Source organism: Lithobates pipiens, unplaced genomic scaffold (genome assembly GCF_037356315.1).
Source record: "Lithobates pipiens isolate NorthernLeopardFrog02 unplaced genomic scaffold, aLitPip1_a1.2 Scaffold_13, whole genome shotgun sequence".
Taxonomy (NCBI): Eukaryota; Metazoa; Chordata; class Amphibia; order Anura; family Ranidae; genus Lithobates; species Lithobates pipiens.
The window spans coordinates 92,761,208-92,784,928 of NW_027507718.1; the positions used below are offsets into that span (position 1 = coordinate 92,761,208).

The window sequence follows — 23,721 nt, forward strand, 5'->3', positions numbered from 1 at the left end:
CTGAGTGTGTTCCACCATTCATCCTTAATTGTAAGTGTCCAAAGTACCATCCAGTGTCATCCAATGACTTCAGTGCATTCCTGTGTGCCCCTTAACTACAATGCACCCCAGAGTATCCTGTGTTCTCTTGTGGCCGCAGTACACCTCTGTATGCCCTGAGATTACATTGCATCCCAGAGCATTTTGTCTCCTCGTGTGACCTTAGTGTGCTTCTATGTACCCCTTGACTTTAGTGCACTTCAAAGCATCCTGTGTCATCTAGTGACTCCTAGGGGTTGATTTACGAAAGGCAAATCCACTCTGCACTACAAGTACACTGCACGTGCAATTGGAAGTGCAGTTGCTGTAGATCTGAGGGGAAGATCTGAAATGAGGGGAATATCTGTTGATGTTATCATCCATGTTATCATCCAATCATGTGCAAGCAAAAATGCTGTTTTTTATTTTCCTTGCATGTCCCCCTCATATCTACAGCGACTGCACTTCCAAGTGCACTTGCAGTGTACTTGTAGTGCAGAGTGGATTTGTCTTTAGTAAATAACCCCCCTAGTGTCCTAGTACAATATAATTTCAGGGGTTTGCAATAACAATACCAACCAGAAATATATATTATTGCCATCTAGATTTTGTAAATGTATATTATAATATTTGGAATATTACAGAAAAAGGTTGGTCTCGGATCCAGCCAGTCTAACATACTACTGAAAGCAGTTGTACAGTGGGTATAGAAAATATTACGCAGAGCCACCAATAAGGGGGTACCACTGGTCCCCCCATACTGGGCTCAGCACATGGGGGGTCCAGGCAGCAGGGGGGATCGGATGTGAGCAGGACAGGGAGGGTGATCAGCAAGACAATTAAATGAATGTTGCACTATTTGTCTCTCCCTCCAGCAGCTGAAAGCTGGTTTCTCCCCCTTTCCCTCTGGCTTGCTTTCAGATGCTGGAGGGAATGCATAGTTCTGTCATTGCCATGCCAATCATCCTCCCTGTCCTGTTGTTCACAGTTTGGAATCCGGGTCTCCTGTTTGTCATGGTGACAGCATGCAGACCCAGCTTGAGCAGCGCTTACGCCCCCCATGCCCACCCCTGTCTGCGCAAAACAGATCTCCAACCTGTAATGTCTGGAGAACAGAACACAGCATAAGATGTTATTTACATCACAATCACATGCTCAGTGTTAGCCAATAATTCTTTGTTCATGTTGCAAGCCCTCCCCCTTCCCCATGCTCCACATTTTGACTTCAGTTTCAGAGGAAGAAGAAGAAGATGCCAAAATGAACCCTCAGCTCTGTAGCTCTCATGTGAGTTCTTTTTTGCTTTATGTTTACTTTTGGGAGGGGGGGGGCAGGCTCTGCAGCAGCAGGGACAGCAATAGGTTTGTTATTTTAGTGCAGTTGATTGAGAAAGAGGGGAACGGGGCCAGCTATTCATATTAACATGTATTTATTCAGACACCAGGCTGTTGAAGATCCTTAGTGACAGTGTCAGAGAGACAGAAAACAGATTTAATGCATTCTTTTCAAACAACAGGAATCCTGTTTATTACAGAGAATCTCTGACTGGGAGAAAAGAATACAGGATGTCTGTGTGTCCTGTCCATCTCTACCTCTGCTTGCTTCATCTTTAACCCTTACAGCTCTTTCCCATTATCTTTTGTCTCTGAAGAGCAATCCTTCATTCGGATCGCTCTTCAGAGAGCATTAGACATGCAGATTTTGTATCACCTCCTTAACTACCTGCTTTAATCCTTTGTGTCCACTAATCATGATTTAAGTATATTTTTTGTGAAACTTTTTTTTTTTGGGCGGGGGGAGGGGGGTCTGTCAGCCTGTCTGGTAGGCTGTATGGGGCCGTTATTTCTAACAGCAGCCCTAAGTCTGGGCTCTGACTAGGTCATGCAAGGACATTCACCTTTTTTCCTTCAACCACTGTCTGGTCATTTTTGCTGTGTGCTTTGGGTCTTTGTCATGTTGGAAGGTAAACCCCTTTCCCCATGACAACTTTCTGGCAGAGGGCAGCAGGTTTTCCTCAAGAATTTGAAGGTATTTTGCCCCATCCATTTTTCCTTCTATCCGGACAAGTGCTCCAGTCCCTGCTGAGAAACACCTCCATACTTTACTGTAGGAATGGTGTTTTTTGGATGGTGAGCTGTATTGGATTTCCACCAGACAAATCAAGGGTAAATCATAACATTTTAGTCTCATCTAAGCATAACACCATTTTCCATACAACCTCAGAATCTTCAAGGTGCATTTTGGCATAGCTCAGTCGTGACTGCATGAGGCCCTGCTTGAGGAGTGTATTTTTTCTTGCAACCATCCCATACAAGACACATTTGTGGAGTATTTGTGATATTGTTGTCACATGCACACATTGACCACTCTTTGTCATAAATTCCTGAAACTGTTTCAGAGTTGCTATAGGCCTCTTGGTAGTCTCTGACCAGTCTCCTCCTGGCATCCTCATCCAGTTTGTAGCAACATCCTGATCCAGGAAAGGTCTGCGTTGTATCAATCATCTTCCACTTCTTAATAATATACTTCACTGTGCTTCTAGGCATTGATAAAGTATTTGACATTTTTTTGTATCCATCTCTGGAAATGTGTCTGTTCACAAACGTGTTCTGGAGATCTTTTAGCAGTATTTGCTTCAGTTGCACTACTAGGGACTGGAAGGCCCCAAAGAAAGCTCTGTTGATGCTGAGTTATTCAAAATGACCACAGCTGATCACAGTTGAAAGTCAAATGACTTTGTATACCATTGAGATTACCAAGGTAATTAGCTACACCTGATTGAGTTTACAAGTCATTTTTAGTAGGGGGGGGGGGGGGGTGATCCTTTTTCCAACTAAGTAATTCTGTCTTTGAATAAAAAAAAAAAAATTATATTAGCAGGTTATTTCTTACACACAGCATATGCATAACACAAATTACACCCCAAAACACATTTTGCTACTCCTCCTGAGTATAGTGAGTCTTTTACACAGCATAGCCACATAGAGAAGTCCAACATACATAGAGAAGTCCAACGTGCAGGGAGCACCTTCAGGTGTTCTAGGAGCATAAATTATACATCTTTTGAACGCCCTGGAGCACCAGGACAATAAAAACGCCCCAAAAATGACCCCATTTTGGAAAGAAAAACACCCCAAAGTATAATCTATGAGGCATAATGAGTATTTTGGAAATATAATTTTTCTTCTTCAAGTTTTTGGAAAAGAAAATTCAAACGCATTTTTTTTTACACAAATTTGTCCATTTATACAATATTTCTAACACAAAACATGTACATACCAAAAATTACACCCAAAATTAAATTCTCCTAATCCTCCTGAGTATGGTGATACCACATGTGGGAGACTTTTCTACAGCCTGGCCACATACAGAGGCCCAACATGCATGAAGTACCATCAAGTGTTCTAGGGGCATACATTTCTCAAATCTAATTTGACTACCAATTACACTTTTGTGAGACACTGTAGTGGCATGGATGAGAACTGATGCAGCATGGATGAGCAGGAATGGGGATGGATGAGCCAGGGATGGGGATGGCTGAGCATGGTTGAGCCATAAATTTGCATGGCTGAGTATGGATGGGATGGCTGAGTATGGCTGGGTACGGCTGAGTATGGCTGGGAACGGCTGGGTATGGCTGGGTATCGCTGAGGATGGTTGGGTACGGCTGGGTACGGCTAGGTATGGCTGAGTATGGCTGGATATGGCTGGGTATTGCTGAGTATAGCTGGGTATAGCTGAGTATGACTGGGTACGGCTAGTTAATGCTGAGTATGGCTGGATATGGCTGGGTATGGCTGAGTATGGCTGAGTATGGCTGGCTGAGCATGGATGGATGAGTATTGCTGAGTGTGGGTGGCTGAGCATGGATGAATATGACATAGGGATGGCTGAGCATGGATGAGTATTGCTGAGTATGGATGGCTGAGCATGAATGGATGGATGAGGCTGCAATGAGCATAGCTCTGCTGCAACCGGACATGATGCCAGTTTGTTTACAAGTGATCGCTCCATCATTTGACGGAGTGATCACGTGGTAAACAGCCGCTGTCAGCGCCCATTTACCATGATTGGGGATGCGTCAATCTCCTGTGTGCATGTGGGAGCGTGATTCTGGGAGGATGTCAATGTATGCCCTCCCAGAGTTATTGAGCCGCACTGTAGCTGTCATTCGGCTATGGCCTGGTTGTTAAGTGGTTAAGCTTTGACAAAATAACCTGGAAGTGGTTTCTATGCAGAACTGCACCAGATTTTGCACTCCCTATTTTTAGTAAATCAACCCTAGTGTTCCTAGATTTGTCTGTGGACTATAGAACAACGCCCCCTTGTTATTGAGAAGAGAAGAGGGGTAGGTGTTCTGTAGTCTCAACACACTTTCTGTCCTAGTGTGACAATGCCGATCTTCTGTAGACACAGTACAGTGAGTGATCATTCTTACCTTAGGATAGGAAGTTTTACTGGTGGGATCATGGTTTAAGACCCCTCTCGCATGGCGGGTGTTTTTTCAGGCGCTTTAGCGCTAAAAATAGCGCCTGTAAAGCACCTGAAAAAAAGCCTCAGCTGCAAACTCCCCGAGTGCTTTCACACTGGGGTGCTGGGCTGGCAGGGCATCACAAAAAGTCCTGCAAGCAGCTTCTTTGCAGCGCTATAGGAGCGGAATACACCGCACCTATAGCGCCCCTGCCCATGAAAATCAATGGGCAGCACTGCCGTACCTCCAATAAACCGCTGCTGCAGCAGCGTTTTGCGAGTGGTTTTAACCACGTTTCGGCCACTAGTGGGGGTTAAAACCATCCCTGCTAGTGGCCGAATAGCGCCACTAAAACAACGGTAAAAATAGCGCCGCTTTACCACCGATGCCTGAGCACTTTCAGTTTGAAAGGGCTCTGAAACTAAAAGAAAAAAATCCCCAAAAAATAAAATGAATGCAGCCCCAACATCAAACGATTAATAAGCAATATGTTACATATTTTTTTGTGTTAAGATATACTTTAAGTAGATCTTACTTATGTGTAGTTTACTAAAAAATACATTTCACTTTGCGTGCCTCATTGAAAAACTTTACCTGAACTTTTAACACTCTTCTATGTTTGCCAATGCTATTGCTTTCAAGTAAGCCCGTTACACACAGGCTGAAAATTGACAGATTCAGCAGAAACCCGCTGACTTTTGGTCCCTGTATACAGCTGTCTGGTCAACAGAAGTCTAATGACCAGCTTCTACTCAATGGCATGCTGGAAAACTAGGATTCAATGTGCACTTGCAGCCTACTGTATGGATGCTGATCAGTGTATTCTGGTGGGGGGGGGGGGGTCCCCATGTCTAAATCCAATAGCACAGAGGGAGAGATCCCTGCATCAACATCACGTGTCAGCTTTTTTCATTTAACCCATTGGATTTATGAAAAAAAATTACATGTGTGCAACCAGCTTTAGAATTTTTCCTAACCTTCAGTGGAAAATTACATAAATACTGTGAATTAAGGAGGAACTGGAACTGGATTCTCTTAGGGCTATCTGACCCAAGCCACCGGCATTTGTCCATTGCCTGCTGACTCTACCCTGTAAAGGGAATTGCTGTTTTGACCTGACTAATTTATTTAGGGGTCCATCGCTTGAGGTGAGCGGCCAATATTCTCGGTGGTGGAGGTTGTCACATAAGTCACCATTTATATCCATATATCACCATTCTCACTGGACACTTGCTGGGTTGTGTGGAATTTCAGGATATTTTTATATGGAAAGCATGGACTGCCTTTGTGTCTCATTTTTTATTTCCATTTTAGTGATTGTGTCTCATTAGGATTGTGTTGTTTTCTTTTATTTGCGTGGTACTGCATTTTTAAACAGATTTTTGTTAGGATTTGATATTTTGACCCTCAGTATTTCAGCTGTTGTATTAGGTTTTATTTGCACTGGTTGATTTATTTTATTCAACCCTTAGGGCATATAGTAGTAAGGTAGTGTCGTAAGGACACCATAGATGAAAGATACACGCTGAGGACATCCCTCACTCTATGGACCCAGCGTGGTCTGTATATGTTTTTTAACTTTTTAGTAATAAAGATGTTAACATTTTTAGTTTTGTGTATTGGAGTGCCTATAAAGTCCAAAATCAATGTCCTTTACTAACATTTAGAAATGTTTCCATTGACATAGCAAACCTTCACTATCTGAGTTCAGCTTTGCTTTTGTGCTATAGTCAACAATTTCACTTTTTAATGCTCAAGTTTTGAAACATAAGCAAAAATCAATCCCAAGCATTTTCTAAATAATTAACTTAATTTGATATTTTACAGCATGATAATGTGCACTTTTATTGGCAACATCTGCCTGTTATGAGTCATGTATTAACTTCTATATGACCAGTTATTACAAGAAATGCTCAGATAGATTGGTTTATTTAAAAAAAAAAAAAAACATTGGATTGTATATAGCCAGCCTTTTAGATGAATCTGCACATATTTCCTATCTAGTTGCATATTTTATTTACAGTCACATTTTGCTATCACTCTATCCAACCTTTCTATAGTAAACATTTGTCAACAGATTTGCAGTCATGATTTTTTTTTTAACACTGGCCAAGAGTGTGACACATAAAAAATAAACACAATAAAAAAACATGAACAAGACCACAGGATATCCTTTCTGACCCTCTATATAAGATGATTTTTATCAGTGCACTAACTTGGCCGATTCTATGATCAAAGATTTATTTCACATTCTATTTATGGTTGGGAGGGCTGATAAAACTAGACATAGGGTATAATTTAGTATATGTCACGTCAATGGGTAAGAGTGCATTTTATTAATGCTGATATTTCACGCCTTCTATCTTATGAACTGGTTTATTGCAGGTGTTTTTAGCCTCACAGGTGCTAGGTGGCAATTTATTGCACAAATGCTTCAAAGGCCTGGAAATATTTATTTATGCACATAGACCAAAGAGCCAGAAAGAACAAGTCAGGCAGGGAGTTAAAGGAGAACTGCAGGCAAAACACTAAATGAAGTTATAGATAAGCAAGGTGAAGAGCTTTTTATCTATTTTGCGTTTCAATACTTTTTTAGAAAGAAAATGTAACGTTAAAAAAAACCTAGCAATTAAAACATAATACTGTTTCATCATTAAGCAACCCGATCCCAACCCATTTGCACACCTATTATGCACATCAACTGGGAAATAATTTATAATTATCAACCCAAGCACTACTGCAGCTTACAATTAGTGATGGCCGAACGGTTCGCCCGGCGGTCATTTCGCGGCGAAATTTCGGCTGTTCGTGGTCAGCCCGTTCGGCGGACTATTGGCGCCGTTCGCCCGGCGGACTTCCGTGTTTACTGTGTAAAAGAACTTTGACCTATGATGACACATCCATCATGGGGTACAGGACAGCCAATTGAGACATTACAGCACATGGACACTTGGACATTCCCCCTAACTTATAAATACACCCGATCTGGCGACCATTTTACATTCTTTCTTCTGTCACTATAGGGAGAGGTTGCTGTGTGGAGCAGGGAGAGATTGCAGTGACCCAAATCGCTAGCTATTTGGTACACAAAAATTTTTTTCAGGACTGGTATAGGTGTTAGGTGTATATAGGTTTGCTGTGCTACTGATTGTTGCAGCAGCCTGAGTGACTTTTGTCAGTTTAGAGAAAGGGACAGGACGGTGTGTCTGCTGTAGGGGCAGTCAGTTTAGTCATTAGCTGTTACTATCAGGTCCACAAAAGTGCTATTCCAGTTATTGTTCCAGTAGCCTCTGTTTTGTCAGTTTATATAGGGACAGGCAGGAAGCAGTGTGTGAGGCAGTGAGGGTCAGTTTAATCAGTAGCTGTTACTATATTAGGTCCACAAAGGTTCTTTTCAGGACTGGTATCAGTGGTATGGTAATAGGCTTGTACACGTATAATATTCTTTCTTCCAAATATAGAAAGAATATTATACTTGACTGCTGCCCTTCTGCTGCAGTCTGCTAATCATTCACAACCTACTTGTTCCACAAAGGTCCTTATAAGGACTGGTAAGGTAATAACCTGGTGTAGGGTACTACAGTACATAGGGTTGAGTGAGGTACAGTCTGCCATTCTATAAGGACTGGTATAGGTCCACAATACATAGGGTTGAGGTGCACTACTGCTGACCGCTGCCCTATACTGCAGCAGTCCTTCATCGGTATAGGGACTGACGTACAGTCTGCTAATCACGCACACACAACCTACTTGTTCCACAAAGGTCCTTATAAGGACTGGTAAGGTATAGGGTACTACAGTACATAGGGTTGAGTGAGGTAAAGTCTGCTATTCTATAAGGACTGGTATAGGTCCACAATACATAGGGTTGAGGTGCACTACTGCTGACCGCTGCCCTATACTGCAGCAGTCCTTCATCGGTATAGGGACTGACGTACAGTCTGCTAATCACTCACACAAAACCTACTTGTTCCACAAAGGTCCTTATAAGGACTGGTAAGGTATAGGGTACTACAGTACATAGGGTTGAGTGAGGTACAGTCTGCCATTCTATAAGGACTGGTATAGGTCCACAATACATAGAGTTGAGGTGCACTACTGCTGACCGCTGCCCTATACTGCAGCAGTCCTTCATCGGTATAGGGACTGTCGTACAGTCTGCTAATCACTCACACACAACCTACTTGTTCTACAAAGGTCCTTATAAGGACTGGTAAGGTATAGGGTACTACAGTACATAGGGTTGAGTGAGGTACAGTCTGCCATTCTATAAGGACTGGTATAGGTCCACAATACATAGGGTTGAGGTGCACTACTGCTGACCGCTGCCCTATACTTCAGCAGTCCTTCATCGGTATAGGGACTGAGAGTTTTGTCACAGGGTCATTTAAAAAAATGACAGGCAGAGGAAGAGGCAGGCCCTTCCGCAGGGGTGGTAGGGGTATGGCAGGAGCAACAGGCTTGAGCCAAAGTGGGAAGTTGCAGAAGGTGCGTTCAATTACTTTAAAGGACGCACCAGACTTGGTTGAGTGGCTCACTCAGCCTTACTCTTCTGCACCCTCCTCATCCTCTCGATCTTCACCCTCTTCTTCACTCTCTGCTATGTGCACCCCCAAAGACACTACCACCAACAACACCACCACCACCACATACCTTCTGCTTGAGTCACAGGAATTATTTTCCAATCCATATCAAGACATTTCTGATGCGCAGCCACTCTTGGTATTGGATCAGGAAGAGGAGGTAGCAACAACCGCTACTCAGCAGTCTGACGACAGTACCCAGATCAGCCCAAGGAGGAGGTTGGTCCCCGGTGTTGCTGCCTACTCCGAGATCTCTACTTATAGCGGTGGAGAAGGTGACGTCGACGATGACAGGTCTAGTGATGTCACGTGGGTGCCCACAAGAGAGGAAGAGGAGGGGAGTTCAGAGGGAGATATGGACCAGCAGATAGGGAGGAGAAGCAGGAATAACTTACATTGCACAGGAGGGACAAAGCAGACTGCAAATGTATCAGTAGCGAGTCATCGACCATGTACGGTCACATCTGGCGCTCCCAGGACACCGGCACATGGCTCCGCAGTGTGGGCTTTTTTTAACGTGTCCGCTGCTGACAATAGCGTTGCCATCTGTAATCTTTGCAGTCAAGGCATTAGTCACGGTAAGCCCAACACTCACCTAGGGATGACCGCCTTAAGAAGGCACATGAGCAGCCATCACTGAGCCGAGTGGGAGCAATGGAACACACAAAGCCACACTCCAGGCTCTCACCGTCCAGCCTCGTCTTCTACTTCTCCTTCTCCTCTCTCCTCACAATTGTCCTCCACTCCACCTTCCATCACGCCAAGCTCACGTTTTTCTGCAAAAAGGCAGGCTTCCGTGGGCCTAATGTTTGAGCATAAAAAATGATGACGCCGGATAACCCTCTTGCCCAACAGTTGACGGCTGGCTTGTCAGAAGTCATAGCCCGCCAACTACTGCCATATAAACTGGTGGACTCGGAGGCCTTTCGCAAATTTGTGGCCATTGGAACACCACAATGGAAGGTCCCAAGAATTAAGTATTTCTCAGAGAAGGGCATCCCAGAGCTATATGGCCATGTTCAGCGGCAAGTGAATGTATCTCTGGCACACAGTGTCGGTGCCAAGATACATCTGACCACAGACACGTGGTCTAGCAAACACGGGCAGGGAAGGTATATCACTTTTACTGCCCACTGGGTGAACCTTCTGACGGCCGTCAAGCATGTAACCCGTGGCACCCGTGTAGATTTGGTTTTACCGCCACGGATTGCATGCAGGCCTGACTCTTCTTCTCCTCCTCCTCCTACTCCATCCTCCTCCCTCTCCTCCTTGGCTGACTCCTCCTTTTCCGCTGCTAGCGTCTCTTCCGCTGCGCCGCCCAAGCTCCCCAGAACCTATTCCACATGCCAGGTGAGACGTTGCCATGCCGTGCTGCGTCTGTTGTGCCTGGAAGCCAAGAGCCACACTGGCCCAGCACTCCTTTCAGCTTTGCGTTCACAGGCAGATCAGTGGCTAACACCGCTCAATTTGACAGTTGGTAAAATGGTGTGTGACAACGGTGCCAATCTGCTTAGGGCATTGAAACAGGGCAAAATCACGCACGTGCCATGCATGGCACATGTCTTAAACTTGGTCGTGCAGCGATTCCTTGTCAAATACCCTGGGGTCCAGGATATCTTGCGGCAGGCAAGGAAAATCTCGGCCCATTTCAGAAGACCTTACACGGCCATGGCTCGCCTTGCTGACATTCAGCGGTGACACAATCTGCCGGTCAGACGTCTTATTTGCGATTGCCCGTCGCGATGGAACTCAACCTTCTATATGCTTGATAGGCTGCTCCAGCAGAAACGTGCAGTTAACGTCTACCTGTATGAACTCTGCGGCAGAACAGGTTCTGGGGAGCTGTTTTTTTTTTCACCGCACCAGTGGCTGCTCATGCGCGACGCATGCAGACTTCTGCGCCCATTTGAGGAGATCACCAAACTGGTCAGTCACAGCCATGGCACCATCAGTGACATGGTACCTTATGCCTTCTTTATGGAGCCTGCATTGCATCGTGTCATTGATCAAGCTGTGGAGTAGCAGGAGCGGGAAGATGAGGAAGTCGCAATGCTGAATGAATTCCCAGGGGGGCTACTCTATCTGAGACAAGTGAACAACAGGAGTCTGAAGAGGAGTCAGAGGAGGATGGTGCCGGGGCGGATGAGGAGGAGCAAGAAGAGCATGCTTTAAACCTTTCTGGGATCCCTGTTGTGCGTGGATGGGGAGATGAGAATGAAGAGGACGACATTATCCTGGATGATGAGCAGGAGCCAGGCCACCACACCGCTTCCACTTTAGTGCAAATGGGGGCCTTCATGCTCCAGTGTTTTAATAGGGACCCCCGTATAAAAAGCATAAGGGTCAAGGACCAGTACTGGGTGGCAACGTACTTAGACCCCCGGTACAAACACAAAATGGCGGAAATGTTACCGCCGTCACAGAGGGCTGGCAGAATGGAGCACTTCCAGGCCTTGCTTCGAGAAATGCTGCATTCTTCCTTTGCGTGCGCTGGCAGAGGAGCAATTCCCACTCCCAGAGAAGGAGTTGCGGGTACCAATCCAACAGCGCCTGCAAGAAGAGGCCGGTTTGAAGATGTGTTGGTGACTTCGGATATGAGGTCATTCTTTCAGCCGACCCATCGACAGGTGTCATCCGGATCCAGCATCAGGGAACGCCTAGACCGTCAGGTGTCCGACTACATCGGGTTAACGGCCGATGTGGACGCTCTGAGGAGTGATGAACCCCTGGACTACTGGGTGGGCAGGCTTGACCTCTGGCCAGAGCTTGCCCAATTTGCAATCGAACTGTTGGCTTGCCCCTCATCCAGTGTCCTGTCCGAAAGGACGTTCAGCACAGCAGGGGGGATCGTGACCGATAAGCGTACCCGCCTAGCTCACGACAGTGTTAACTACCTCACATTTCTAAAAATGAATGAGGCATGGATCTCGGAGGAATTCAACACATGTGACCAGTAGACCATGTATATGTCTATAAACAATTTTTTTAATCGAGCACAGAGACCTTCTTTCTTCACTTGGCTCACTTCCTTGTCCAAAAAAGCACACCGTACTATATGCCCGTACTCTCCTCTTTGAAGAGGTTGAGCGGTGTCATATTTCTACTGGGGCTGCTTATTATGAGGGGCTCCCATCGTCCCTGTGCTATGCTGACATCCTCCTGGGGCTGCTTATTATGAGGGGCTCCCACCATCCCTGTGCTATGCTGACATCCTCCTGGGACTGCTTATTATGAGGGGCTCCCACCATCCCTGTGCTATGCTAATTATGAGGGGTTCCCACCATCCCTGTGCTATGCTCATTATGAGGGGCTCCCACCATCCCTGTGCTATGCTGACTTCCTCCTGGGGCTGCTTACGGTGCAGGTGTCAGTGCTGTATATCACGTGCTGATGTCAGTACTCTCTATCACGGTGCTGCTGTCAGTGCTGTATATCACGGTGCTGGTGTTAGTGCATTATGTCACGCTGCTGATGTCAGTGCTCTCTATCACGGTGCTGTTGTCAGATGACTTTATCACGGTGCAGGTGTCATTGCTGTATGTCACGCTGCTGATGTCAGTGCTCTATATCACGGTGCTGCTGTCAGTGCTGCATTTCACGGTGCTGGTGTTAGTGCTTTATGTCACGCTGCTGATGTCGGTGCTCTCTATCACAGTGCTGTTGTCAGATGACTCTATCACGGTGCATGTGTCATTGCTGTATGTCACGCTGCTGATGTCAGTGCTCTCTATCACGGTGCTGTTGTCAGATGACTCTATCACGGTGCAGGTGTCATTGCTGTATGTCACGCTGCTGATGTCAGTGCTCTCTATCACGGTGCTGCTGTCAGTGCTGTATATCACGGTGCTGGTGTTAGTGCTTTATGTCACGCTGCTGATGCCACTGTTCTCTATCAGGGTGCTGTTGTCAGATGACTCTATCACGGTGCAGGTGTCATTGCTGTATGTCACGCTGCTGGTGATCATCTCCTGCACCCTCTTTGCCTACCCTGACCTTCCCTCTCCTCCGTTGCCTTCATGCACTCCACAGTCCTGAATTGTCACAACAATTTCCCATATAAAAAAAGAATGCTTGTAGTTGTTGATCCCAGATTCACCTCATACATGTGTTATGTCATTGGCCATGTGGTGGGACTATGTTTGCACAGCTATTAATTATTTTGTGGCTGCAAATTTGACCTGTAGGTTTGCAAAGTTCGCCTCCCATTGAAGTCAATGGGGCCCGCCGCGAACGTTTCGGTTCGCAAACTATTGGCCGCGTTCGCGGTCCGCATTCGCGAAACATCCCTGTCGGAAGTTCGTCCATCACTACTTACAATGAAAAAAGATTCAAATGCACATATTTTTATATTGTCTTGCTCCCTATGTTGGAATTCTGACGGGGCTACTCCTTTAGGACCATTTCACACCAGAACGTGGTGCTGGAAACCTGTGTTCCATGCATGTTTCCCACACCACATTTAAAACTGTCAGGGCTGGGCCCAGCCCTTCCTTCTCTGAGCTGGCCGCTCATCTGTCGGCTAATTGCCAGCTCCTATCTCTCCACAGTGACTCACCTTTTGATGATCCTACTCATTGGTGCTGCCTACTTAAGCCATCCAGTCCAGATGATCTCTGCCTTCACCTTGGTCACATCTCTTGAGACGGTCTACTGTGTTCCTGTTAAAGACTTGCTTGGCTGACATTCCTTCCGGCTCCAGATCCTGCTCTGCTTGCTGTTCTACTACACTGTTCTCTGGATCCCTGACGTTTTGGCTTGTCTGACTATCCATTCTGGTTCCTAAACTCTTGCTAAGTTTTGATTACGTTTACTCTGTTTACCCTTTTTTATTATTAAACAAGTGTGATTTAACTGTACTTCTGTCTCAGTCTGATTCATGGTTTTTGACAGTAGGCGAAGGCCATGAATTCAGAAGATGCAGTTAATCCTGTTATTAGTAATATTTTTTTCCAGAGTGGATGAGCAGGATCGCTGCATGGATCAGTTTGCCAAGGCATTACAAATGCTCCTGAATTGCATGGCTCACCTGGAATCTCCCACTGTGGCTGCTCCGGTACAACCTGTGTTGCAGGCCATCCCTGCTGCTGTTCCAGTCTCTGTGCAGGCACCTGCCTCGAGTATTACCTCTATAAGAGATATGTCTAGTTTCGCTCTGCTTCCTCAGCAATTTGGGGGCGATCCAGTCCAATGCAGAGGGTTTCTCAACCAGGTTGAGATATGCTTTGAGATGCTGCCCCAGGCATTTCCCATGGACATAAGCAAAGTAAGTTTTGTGATATCTTTGGGTTTTGAGAGAGCCCTGGCCTGGGCAAACCTTCTATGGGAGACCGTTCTCGCATTCTCCGCTTCTGCTGCCAAGTGCCTCATGTCCATCAGAGTACGAGAACTGTGCTGATTATGCCATTGAATTCCATATTCTGCCAGCAGAGGTTGCTTGGAACAATGAGGCCCTCCTGGTTGCTTTTTCTCATGGTCTCTCGGATACCATCAAGGATGAGATAGCAGCCCAAGATATACCCACTGAGCTGGAGAAGTTGATCACGTTTTCCATCCTCTTTGACTTCAGACTCAGAGAAAGACTCTATTTTAAGGAGCACTTACGGAAGCCTCATGTACATTTGACTCAGTCCCACCCTTGCCTCCCTCACCTCCCATGCCTCCTGGTACCGTGTTAGTGAAGGTGAACCCATGCACTTGGGTTTCACACATCTCTCGGATGAGAGAACCTTTAGGAGGAGGGAGAGATTGTGCCTTTATTGCGGCAAGGCAGGTCACTTTTTGAAGTCTTGTCCTACTCAACCAGGGAACGCCCAAACCTTGAGGTCCTGTCATGGACAGACCTTAGGTGGCATTGTTTTGTCCCCAGTTATCCAGAAAGATAAGCCCTTGGTTTCGGTTACCCTTTCTTGAGTCATCCATCGAGATACAGGCTTTAATCAACTCTGGGGCTGCAAGCCTGTTTATTGATGCTGCCTTTGTAGGGAAGCACTCGATTCCACTGCAGCTATGTGACACTCCACTTGCCATTGAAGCTCTTGACAGGAGAGCTCTACAGCCTGCCCATGTGACTTATGAGACTGTTCCATTGTCCAAGGTCGTAGGGGCTCTTCACCTTGAGATAATTCAATTCCAAGTAATTTCCACACCTAAGTTTCCATTGGTTATTGGTTATCCTTGGTTACAGAGGCACAACCCCTCTTTTGATTGGCTTCCTGCTGAGGTTATCTCCTGGTCGCCGCAATGCAGTAAGACTTGCTTTCAGAAGGTTGCCAAGGTCCTGTGCATGTCTTCACTCTCCTCCCCACCAGAGGAGTACCCCGATTTTAACGATGTATTTGACAAAGTCAAGCCGGTTGTTTGCCTCCACACTGGTCATATGACTGCTCAGTTGACCTTCAACCTGGTGGTATACCCCCTCGTGGCCGGATTTACCCTTTGTCGGTCTTGGAGGATAAGGCCATGGAGGAGTATGCTGCAGACGCACTTTCTCGAGGTTTCATCCGCAAATCCTTGTCTCCTGCTGGTGCTGGTTTCTTCTTTGTGATCTGTATTAATTATAGGGGTCTCAATCTTTCACGAATAAGAATGCGTAAGCCTCTTACTCTATAACCCGCAATCCCACCAAGCTGGCCAGAATGATGTACACACGCTTTCCAGCTTGAGTTAGGGAGAGCCGCCTGCTAGTAGTTGTAAGGGGGATTTTTCACCCCCCGTCTTCTTCCTGTTTTTACTGACTGAGTTAATGTAATATGAGCTGGCACACGCAGAGCTCCGCATTCAGTGGTTTCGCTTTTGGCCAGAAGAGGAAAACCAATTAAAGGTACAATTACAACAGCCAATGGAAGAGATTTACTGAACTGCGGGGAAAGCTTCAACGGATTCTGGGACATGCAGTTCCCACACAAAAACGGCCTCAGACTGGTATACAGGGAGAAATCCAATTTCCAGCAGGCTTTGCTGACAGGAAAGTAAAATACTCCATTTTGTGTCCTGAAGTAAAGTCCATTCAGCCATGAGGGAATAAAGAGACAGACCTGAGGGAGAGGTGCTGTCTCTCAGATGCTCTCCACATGCAATTCAGGCCTCTACCATGAGTTGGGACATCCAGCCCGAGAGAGGAGGAGCTCAGGTGAATTTTGAGGTGCATCTCCAACGAGAACCGTTCCAGCGTGAGGGGACCAGTTGGGTCACCATGAAAGCTTGCCTGTTCCAGGACATTCGCTTGGGCCCTGATTGCAGGATTTGGTGAGAGGGCATTTCAGCCCATCTGAAGGGAACAGAGACACTGCAATACAGAAAGAGTTATTTGAACACTGTATACAAACATTGTTCCTGGTAGTCATCTTGCTGACACTTGTAGTACTACAGGGATAAAGGATAAGGCTATCCATTTCTGGGACATTGTATATAGACATCATTGTCCTCTCACCTTGTTGAACAAAACCCTGTCTGTTTCACTTGAAAATCTGGGCCAGTTATATGGTTTAAATGTCTAGCTAAAGATACCAAAGCTTACCTTTTCTTTAAAAACTACTGAAGCTGTTAGGGCCATATGGATCTGCACACATTCCGGGCTCTACATATGTATTGGTTGTGTGGGACAGTTTATCTATAAAGTTAAACCATTACTTGCTGACTTGAATAGGTGTGTAAAGTTGGGCCTGTGGTGTCAGGGGACAGTAGAGAGAGGCCTGACACAAAGGGAGTCATTCCTCTGCTCTCCTCCTGCCTGGACTCATAAAGGCAATCTGAGTAAAGGTAACCAGGAAATCGAAATGTGAAGTGTTTTATTTTCTATTAAAGTGTGCCTCTGATCTTGGGGACATTCTCAGGTTTGGAATCCCCTGAAAGCAGCTTGAATATAAGATTGAGAGCTCTATTGCTCTTAAATCTCAGTTATTGATCTTTAATTGATTATTTGACTATATACTGGTACTGTTTGTTATTCTTCCATAAAAATATTGCAATAGAGATAATTTCTGTGTTTTATTATAACGAGTTTGTTTCTTATTAATCATTGTACTCACACTATTGCCAGGTGTGCCAGAGGGGGCTGAGGCTAATATTAGGGCTGAGAGGCAGAGTAACAAATTGAACAAACTTAAGCAGCCCCCTGCGGGGCTATCGCTACATATATACACTGATCAAAATTATAAACGCAACACTTGTGTGTTTGCCCCTATTTATCATGAGCTGAATTTGAAGATCTATGTCTTTTTCTATGTACACAAAAGACCTATTTGTTTCAAATATTTTTCACAAATCTGTCTAAATCTGTGTTAGTGAGCACTTCTCCTTTGCCAAGATAATACATCCACCGCACAGGTGTGGCATATCAAGATGCTGGTTAGACAGCATGATTATTGCACAGGTGTGCCTTAGGCTTGCCACAATAAAAGGAGACTCTAAAATGTGCATTTTTACTATTTTGGGGGGGAGGGGGGTCCGAAAACCTGTCAGTATCTGGTGTGACCACCATTTTCCTCACGCAGTGCATAGAGTTGATCAGGTTGTTGATTGTGGCCTGTGGAATGTTGGTCCATTCCTCTTCAATGGCTGTGCAAAGTTGCTGGATATTGGGAGGACTTGGAACACGCTGTCATATACACCGATCCAGAGCATCCCAAACATGCTCAATGGGTGACATATCTGGTGAGTATGCTGGCCATGCAAGAACTAGGATGTTTTCAGCTTTCAGGAAGTGTGTACAGATCCGTGCAACATGAGGCCGTGCATTATCATACTGCAACGTGAGGTGATGGTCATAGATGGATAGCCTCAGGATCTCCTCATGGTATCTTTGTGCATTCAAAATGCCATCAATAAAATTCACCTGTGTTCGTTGTACATAGCATATGCCTGCACATACCATAAAGCCACTACTGCCATGGGCCACTCGATCAACTACGTTGACATACGCTCACCCACACAACACCATACACGCTGTCTGCCATCTGCCCAGTACAGTGAAAACCAGGATTCATCTGTGAAGAAAGTTCCTAAGAGTGATCCCATGCTATGGCAAAAGCAAATCAACAGTAAATATTACCATATAATTGACCATGAAATCTTTATGGCAATTAACTAGTATCTTGGAGTACCAAGTTATTTAAATACAGTAGAACCAGCGGCAGAGAACATTAGTGTGTGGTACACAACCATGTTCATGGCAGGCCCTAGGCCATATCTCACTGCCACTGTCATACAAACCTTTTTAATATATATATATATATATATATATATATATATATATATATATATATATATATATATATACAATTAAAATAAATTAAAAAAATTAAAGGGGGGGGGGGGGGCTAAAAAATCATAAAAAAGAAGATGTGTATATATATATATATATATATATATATATATATATATAATTAAAATTTTAAAAAATCATAAAAAAAGAAGAAAATAATCCTATGCTAATTAGTTAGTAACGTGTAAAACCCGTATCAGTTCCTTGACAGACCTATGTGGTAGAAGAAGTTTTTACGGGAAGGATCTTATGGATCCTCTATCCTTGTACCTATCTCGACTATTCTGAATAGGTAGCCTGAACATTGGAGACAACCATGAGAGTTGTTTGTGTTCCTATAGAGATACTCCAAGGTCAGAGATGGATTCATACCAGATCAAGAGTATATATATATATATATATATATATATATATATATATATATATATATATATATATATATATATATATATATATATATATATATATATATACACACACCTTATCAGGGCAATGAGTTTTGCAGGATAAGTAATACATTTGTAATAACAGAATCCCATTTTATTAAAACAATTTGTGGCTATTTTTATTCTTTTCCAATATATGCATACAAAGTATATTTTCTCTGTAACGCTGTAAAAAGATTTTTTATACATCTTCAGAAAGGTACTGGCTTGTTCTTCAACATCCTTAAAGTATGCTGCATATCTCAGTGATAGCAGAAGGCCAGTAGCTGAATAGTTATATTGTCAAAAGTTGCTCCAAATAAACACTAACAAGCATTTACAGCGCTCATTTCTTAAGTGCCATTTATACGGAAACGGATGAGCAGTTTAATCTTCAGTTTATGATGTATTGTTGCTGCTTTAAATGCTTTCATGTTATTGTATTGCGTTTATCTCATTTTTGCATCTGTAGTCTCCTAAATGCCATTTCATCTTTGATTGTCATTTATGTAACAAAAAGAAAATGACATCTCTGATTGTGCAATAATCCAGCAATAACAGATTAATCTTTGTTTTATAGCTCCATCATCCCTCCCAGGGGTTCCGCTTTGGAACGGTGAAAGAGAGCAGTGCTGAAGATTATGTGAAGAAGAGCTTCCCGGAGATGCATGAGTACATGCGGAGATATAACACGCCCTCTACCTCAGATGGAGTTGCGTTTTTAAAGTAATTTACTTTACATAAATACTGTTGTTATGATTTTGTCCAATCTCCTGGTGTGTTTAATAATGAATGTACTTTTTTTTGCAGCCTTCCAAAACCTAATGTCTCCACAGCACAGTAGTGTTTTAGGGAATTCATATATGGGCATTAATATTTATAATATAAACTGAGTAAAATGAATAATTTGATTTAAAATTAGGTCGAAATTAAACATTTAAAGGGAAATTACATTGTACTGTATTTTAAGTAAGCAGATAGTTTTAAGCAACTTTGGAGTATTTATCCTAAAGTAATTGTTTATGTTTCTCATTTTTACTTGTTTGCCACTATAGGTAGGATAGATTGGATTTACTCTGCCTTAACCTCCCTAGCGGTGATCCTGAGTCTGGCTCGGGTTGAGATTTTAGTTCCACGAGCGGTAACCCCGAGCCAGACTCGAGATCGCATTGTTGGATACAGGGAGGACACAGAGAAGTTACTTTCCTTGTCCCCTGGATCCAGCGATGTCCCCCGTGCTGTGTGATCGAGCTGTCCTCCGCTCAATTCACACAGTGCTGAATGCCGCCGAGCTCCATTCCCCTGCGACGTTACGGCGCACGAGAGCGAAGATCGGCGCCAAATTCAAAAAAGTAAAAAGACACAAAACACACACAGCACTGTATAAGAAAATTACACACCCCTTTGTCCCTAGTGCATGCACTTTTATATTATAAATACTATTTTTTTCTGCCTGGATTTTGGAGATTGTCCATAGCAACCAAAAACTGTCCCTTTTTCAGTGTTTTAGAATTTGATTACAATATTGAATAATTTTTATTATTCTTTATTATATTATAAACGTTATCATACCCGGGATGTCTGCTAGACTCTGGTTTGAATAGATTTAAGAGAGTTATTCCTAAGAATTACAGGACTACAATATAAAACGCCAAATTTCCATGCAAAATAATTGTACCGCTTTCAGCACCTAAAACCAGAACTAATCATACCGCTAGACAGGTTAAGCATTAAATGTCTCAACATTTATGCATGTGTAAAGAAAGATACCGGTAGTATGTGTAATGTATACATGTAATATGCCTTTCACAGGAACGAATGTAGCATTCCCTAACATTGATCAGAAGAGAAAAAGAGAAAGAAAAAGAGCTACAAGAACATTTAACCAAGAGAGTTAACATTCACCAATAGAGAAAATAGGCTAAAACTATGGTGGTTATTTACTAAAAATGGAGCTTGCAGCATCTGGTGCAGTTCTGCAAAGAAACTAATCAGCATTCAGGTTTTAGTCCTACAGCTTAATTGAACAACCTGAGGTTAGAAGCTGAATGGCTACCTTGCACAGCTGCACCAGATTCAACGTGCACAAGTTTTAGTAAATCTCCCTCTATAGGCTAAGAACATTTGACCAGCAGGGACAGGGCTGGCCCAAGACATTGTGCTGCCTGGGTCCAAGAATGAAATACTGCCCCCCCCCCAAAAAAAAAAATACATGCCCACCAAAAGGCCCCCAAATCCATTATTTTATATAATGATGATTACAACTAAAATTACATTTATCAGAAAGCCTGATTTACATGCAACAGCACCTATACCTATATGCAAAATTATATGACATACCATTATATTCAATTCCAAACCACAAACTCCATATCACAGACTCCTCCATCACAGACTCCGCTCATCACAGGCCATCCTATGACAGATCTGCCTTATCACAAACCCTTCTCCATTACAGTCTTCCCTCATCACAGACCATCTCATCACAGACCCCCCCCCCCATCACAGACCTCTCTCCATCACAGTTCCCCCCATCATAGTTTCCCCTCATCACAGACCATCCCATCACAGACTCCCCTCATCACAGACTCCCCTGATTACAGACCATCCCTTCACAGACTCCCCTGATCGCAGACCATCCCATCACAGACCCCTCTCCAACACAGTTTCCACCATCACAGACTCCCTTCATCACAGACCATCTCATCACAGATCCCCCCATCACAGACCCCTCTCCATCACAGTTGCCCCCATCATAGACTCCTCTCATCACAGACCATCCCATCACAGACTCCCCTGATCACAGACCATCCCATCACAGACTCCCCTCATTACAGACCATCCCATCACAGATCCCTCTCCAACAAAGTTCCCACTATCACAGACTCCCCTCATCACAGATCCCATCACAGACTCCCCTCATCACGGACCACCCCATTACAGATCCCTCCAATCACAGACCCCTCTCCATCACAGATCCCCCCATCACAGACTCCCCTCATCACAGATCCCATCACAGACTCCCCTCATCACGGACCATCCCATTACAGATCCCTCCAATCACAGACCCCTCTCCATCACAGATCCCCCCATCACAGACCCCCCTCATCACAGACCATCTCATCACAGATCCCCCCATCACAGATTTCTCTCCATCACAGTTCCCCCATCACAGACGTCCCTCATCACAGACCATCCCATCACAGATCCCTTTCCAACAAAGTTCCCACTATCACAGACTCCCCTCATCACAGATCCCATCACAGACTCCCCTCATCATGGACCATCCCATTACAGATCCCTCCCATCACAGACCCCTCTTCATCACAGATCCCCCCATCACAGACTCCCCTCATCACAGATCCCATCACAGACTCCCCTCATCACGGACCATCCCATTACAGATCCCTCCAATCACAGATCCCCCCATCACAGACCCCCCTCATCACAGACCATCTCATCACAGATCCCCCCATCACAGATTTCTCTCCATCACAGTTCCCCCATCACAGACTTCCCTCATCACAGACCATCCCATCACAGATCCCTTTCCAACAAAGTTCCCACTATCACAGACTCCCCTCATCACAGATCTCATCAGACTCCCCTCATCATGGACCATCCCATTACAGATCCCTCCCATCACAGACCCCTCTCCATCACAGATCCACCCATCACAGACCCCCCTCATCACAGACCATCTCATCACAGATCCCCCCATCACAGATTTCTCTCCATCACAGTTCCCCCCATCACAGACTTCCCTCATCACAGACCATCTCATCACAGATCCCCCCATCACAGATTTCTCTCCATCACAGTTCCCCCATCACAGACTTCCCTCATCACAGACCATCCCATCACAGATCCCTTTCCAACAAAGTTCCCACTATCACAGACTCCCCTCATCACAGATCCCATCACAGACTCCCCTCATCACGGACCATCCCATTACAGATCCCTCCAATCACAGACCTCTCTCCATCACAGATCCCCCCATCACAGACCACCCTCATCACAGACCATCTCATCACAGACACCCCCATCACAGATTTCTCTCCATCACAGTTCCCCCATCACAGACTTCCCTCATCACAGACCATCCCATCACAGATACCTTTCCAACAAAGTTCCCAATATCACAGACTCCCCCCATCACAGATCCCATCACAGACTCCCCTCATCATGGACCATCCCATTACAGATCCCTCCCATCACAGACCCCTCTCCATCACAGATCCCCCATCACAGACTCCCCTCATCACAGATCCCATCACAGACTCCCCTCATCACGGACCATCCCATTACAGATCCCTCCAATCATAGACCCCTCTCCATCACAGATCCCCCCATCACAGACCCCCCTCATCACAGACCATCTCATCACAGATCCCCCCATCACAGATTTATCTCCATCACAGTTCCCCCATCACAGACTTCCCTCATCACAGACCATCCCATCACAGATCCCTTTCCATCACAGATCTTCCCATCACAGACTCCCCTCATTAGAGAACATCTCATCACAGATTCCTCCCATCACAGACCCCTCTCCATCACAGTTCCCCCATCACAGACTCCCCTGATCACAGACCATCCCATCACAGATTCACCCGATCACAAATTCCCCTCATCACAGACCATCCCATCACAAACCCCTCTCCAACAAAGTTCCCACCATCACAGAATCCCCTCATCACAGATCAACCCATCACAGACACCCCTCATCACAGATCCGCCCATCACAGACTCCCCTCATCACAGATCCTCCCATCACAGAATCCCCTCATCACAGACCCCTCCTATCACAGACCCTTCTCCATCACAGATCCCCCATTACAGACTCCCCTCATCACAGAGGCCCTCATGACAGACTCCCCTCATCACAGACCATCCCATCACAGATCCACCTCTATCACAGACTAACCTCATCACAGACTATCCCATCACAGAATTATCTCACC

The 23,721-nt window shown here is 44.9% G+C and overlaps 1 protein-coding gene across 1 annotated transcript in view; it reads left to right on the forward strand.

Annotated features, from left to right (window-relative positions):
- GRIN3A (glutamate ionotropic receptor NMDA type subunit 3A) overlaps positions 1 to 23,721 on the forward strand; it is a 599,512-nt gene that overhangs the window by 395,021 nt on the left and 180,770 nt on the right. The window contains exon 4 of the mRNA XM_077475268.1: positions 19,338 to 19,483. Coding sequence (XP_077331394.1) covers positions 19,338 to 19,483 — 146 coding nt within the window. The remainder of the gene's footprint in view (positions 1 to 19,337; positions 19,484 to 23,721) is intronic.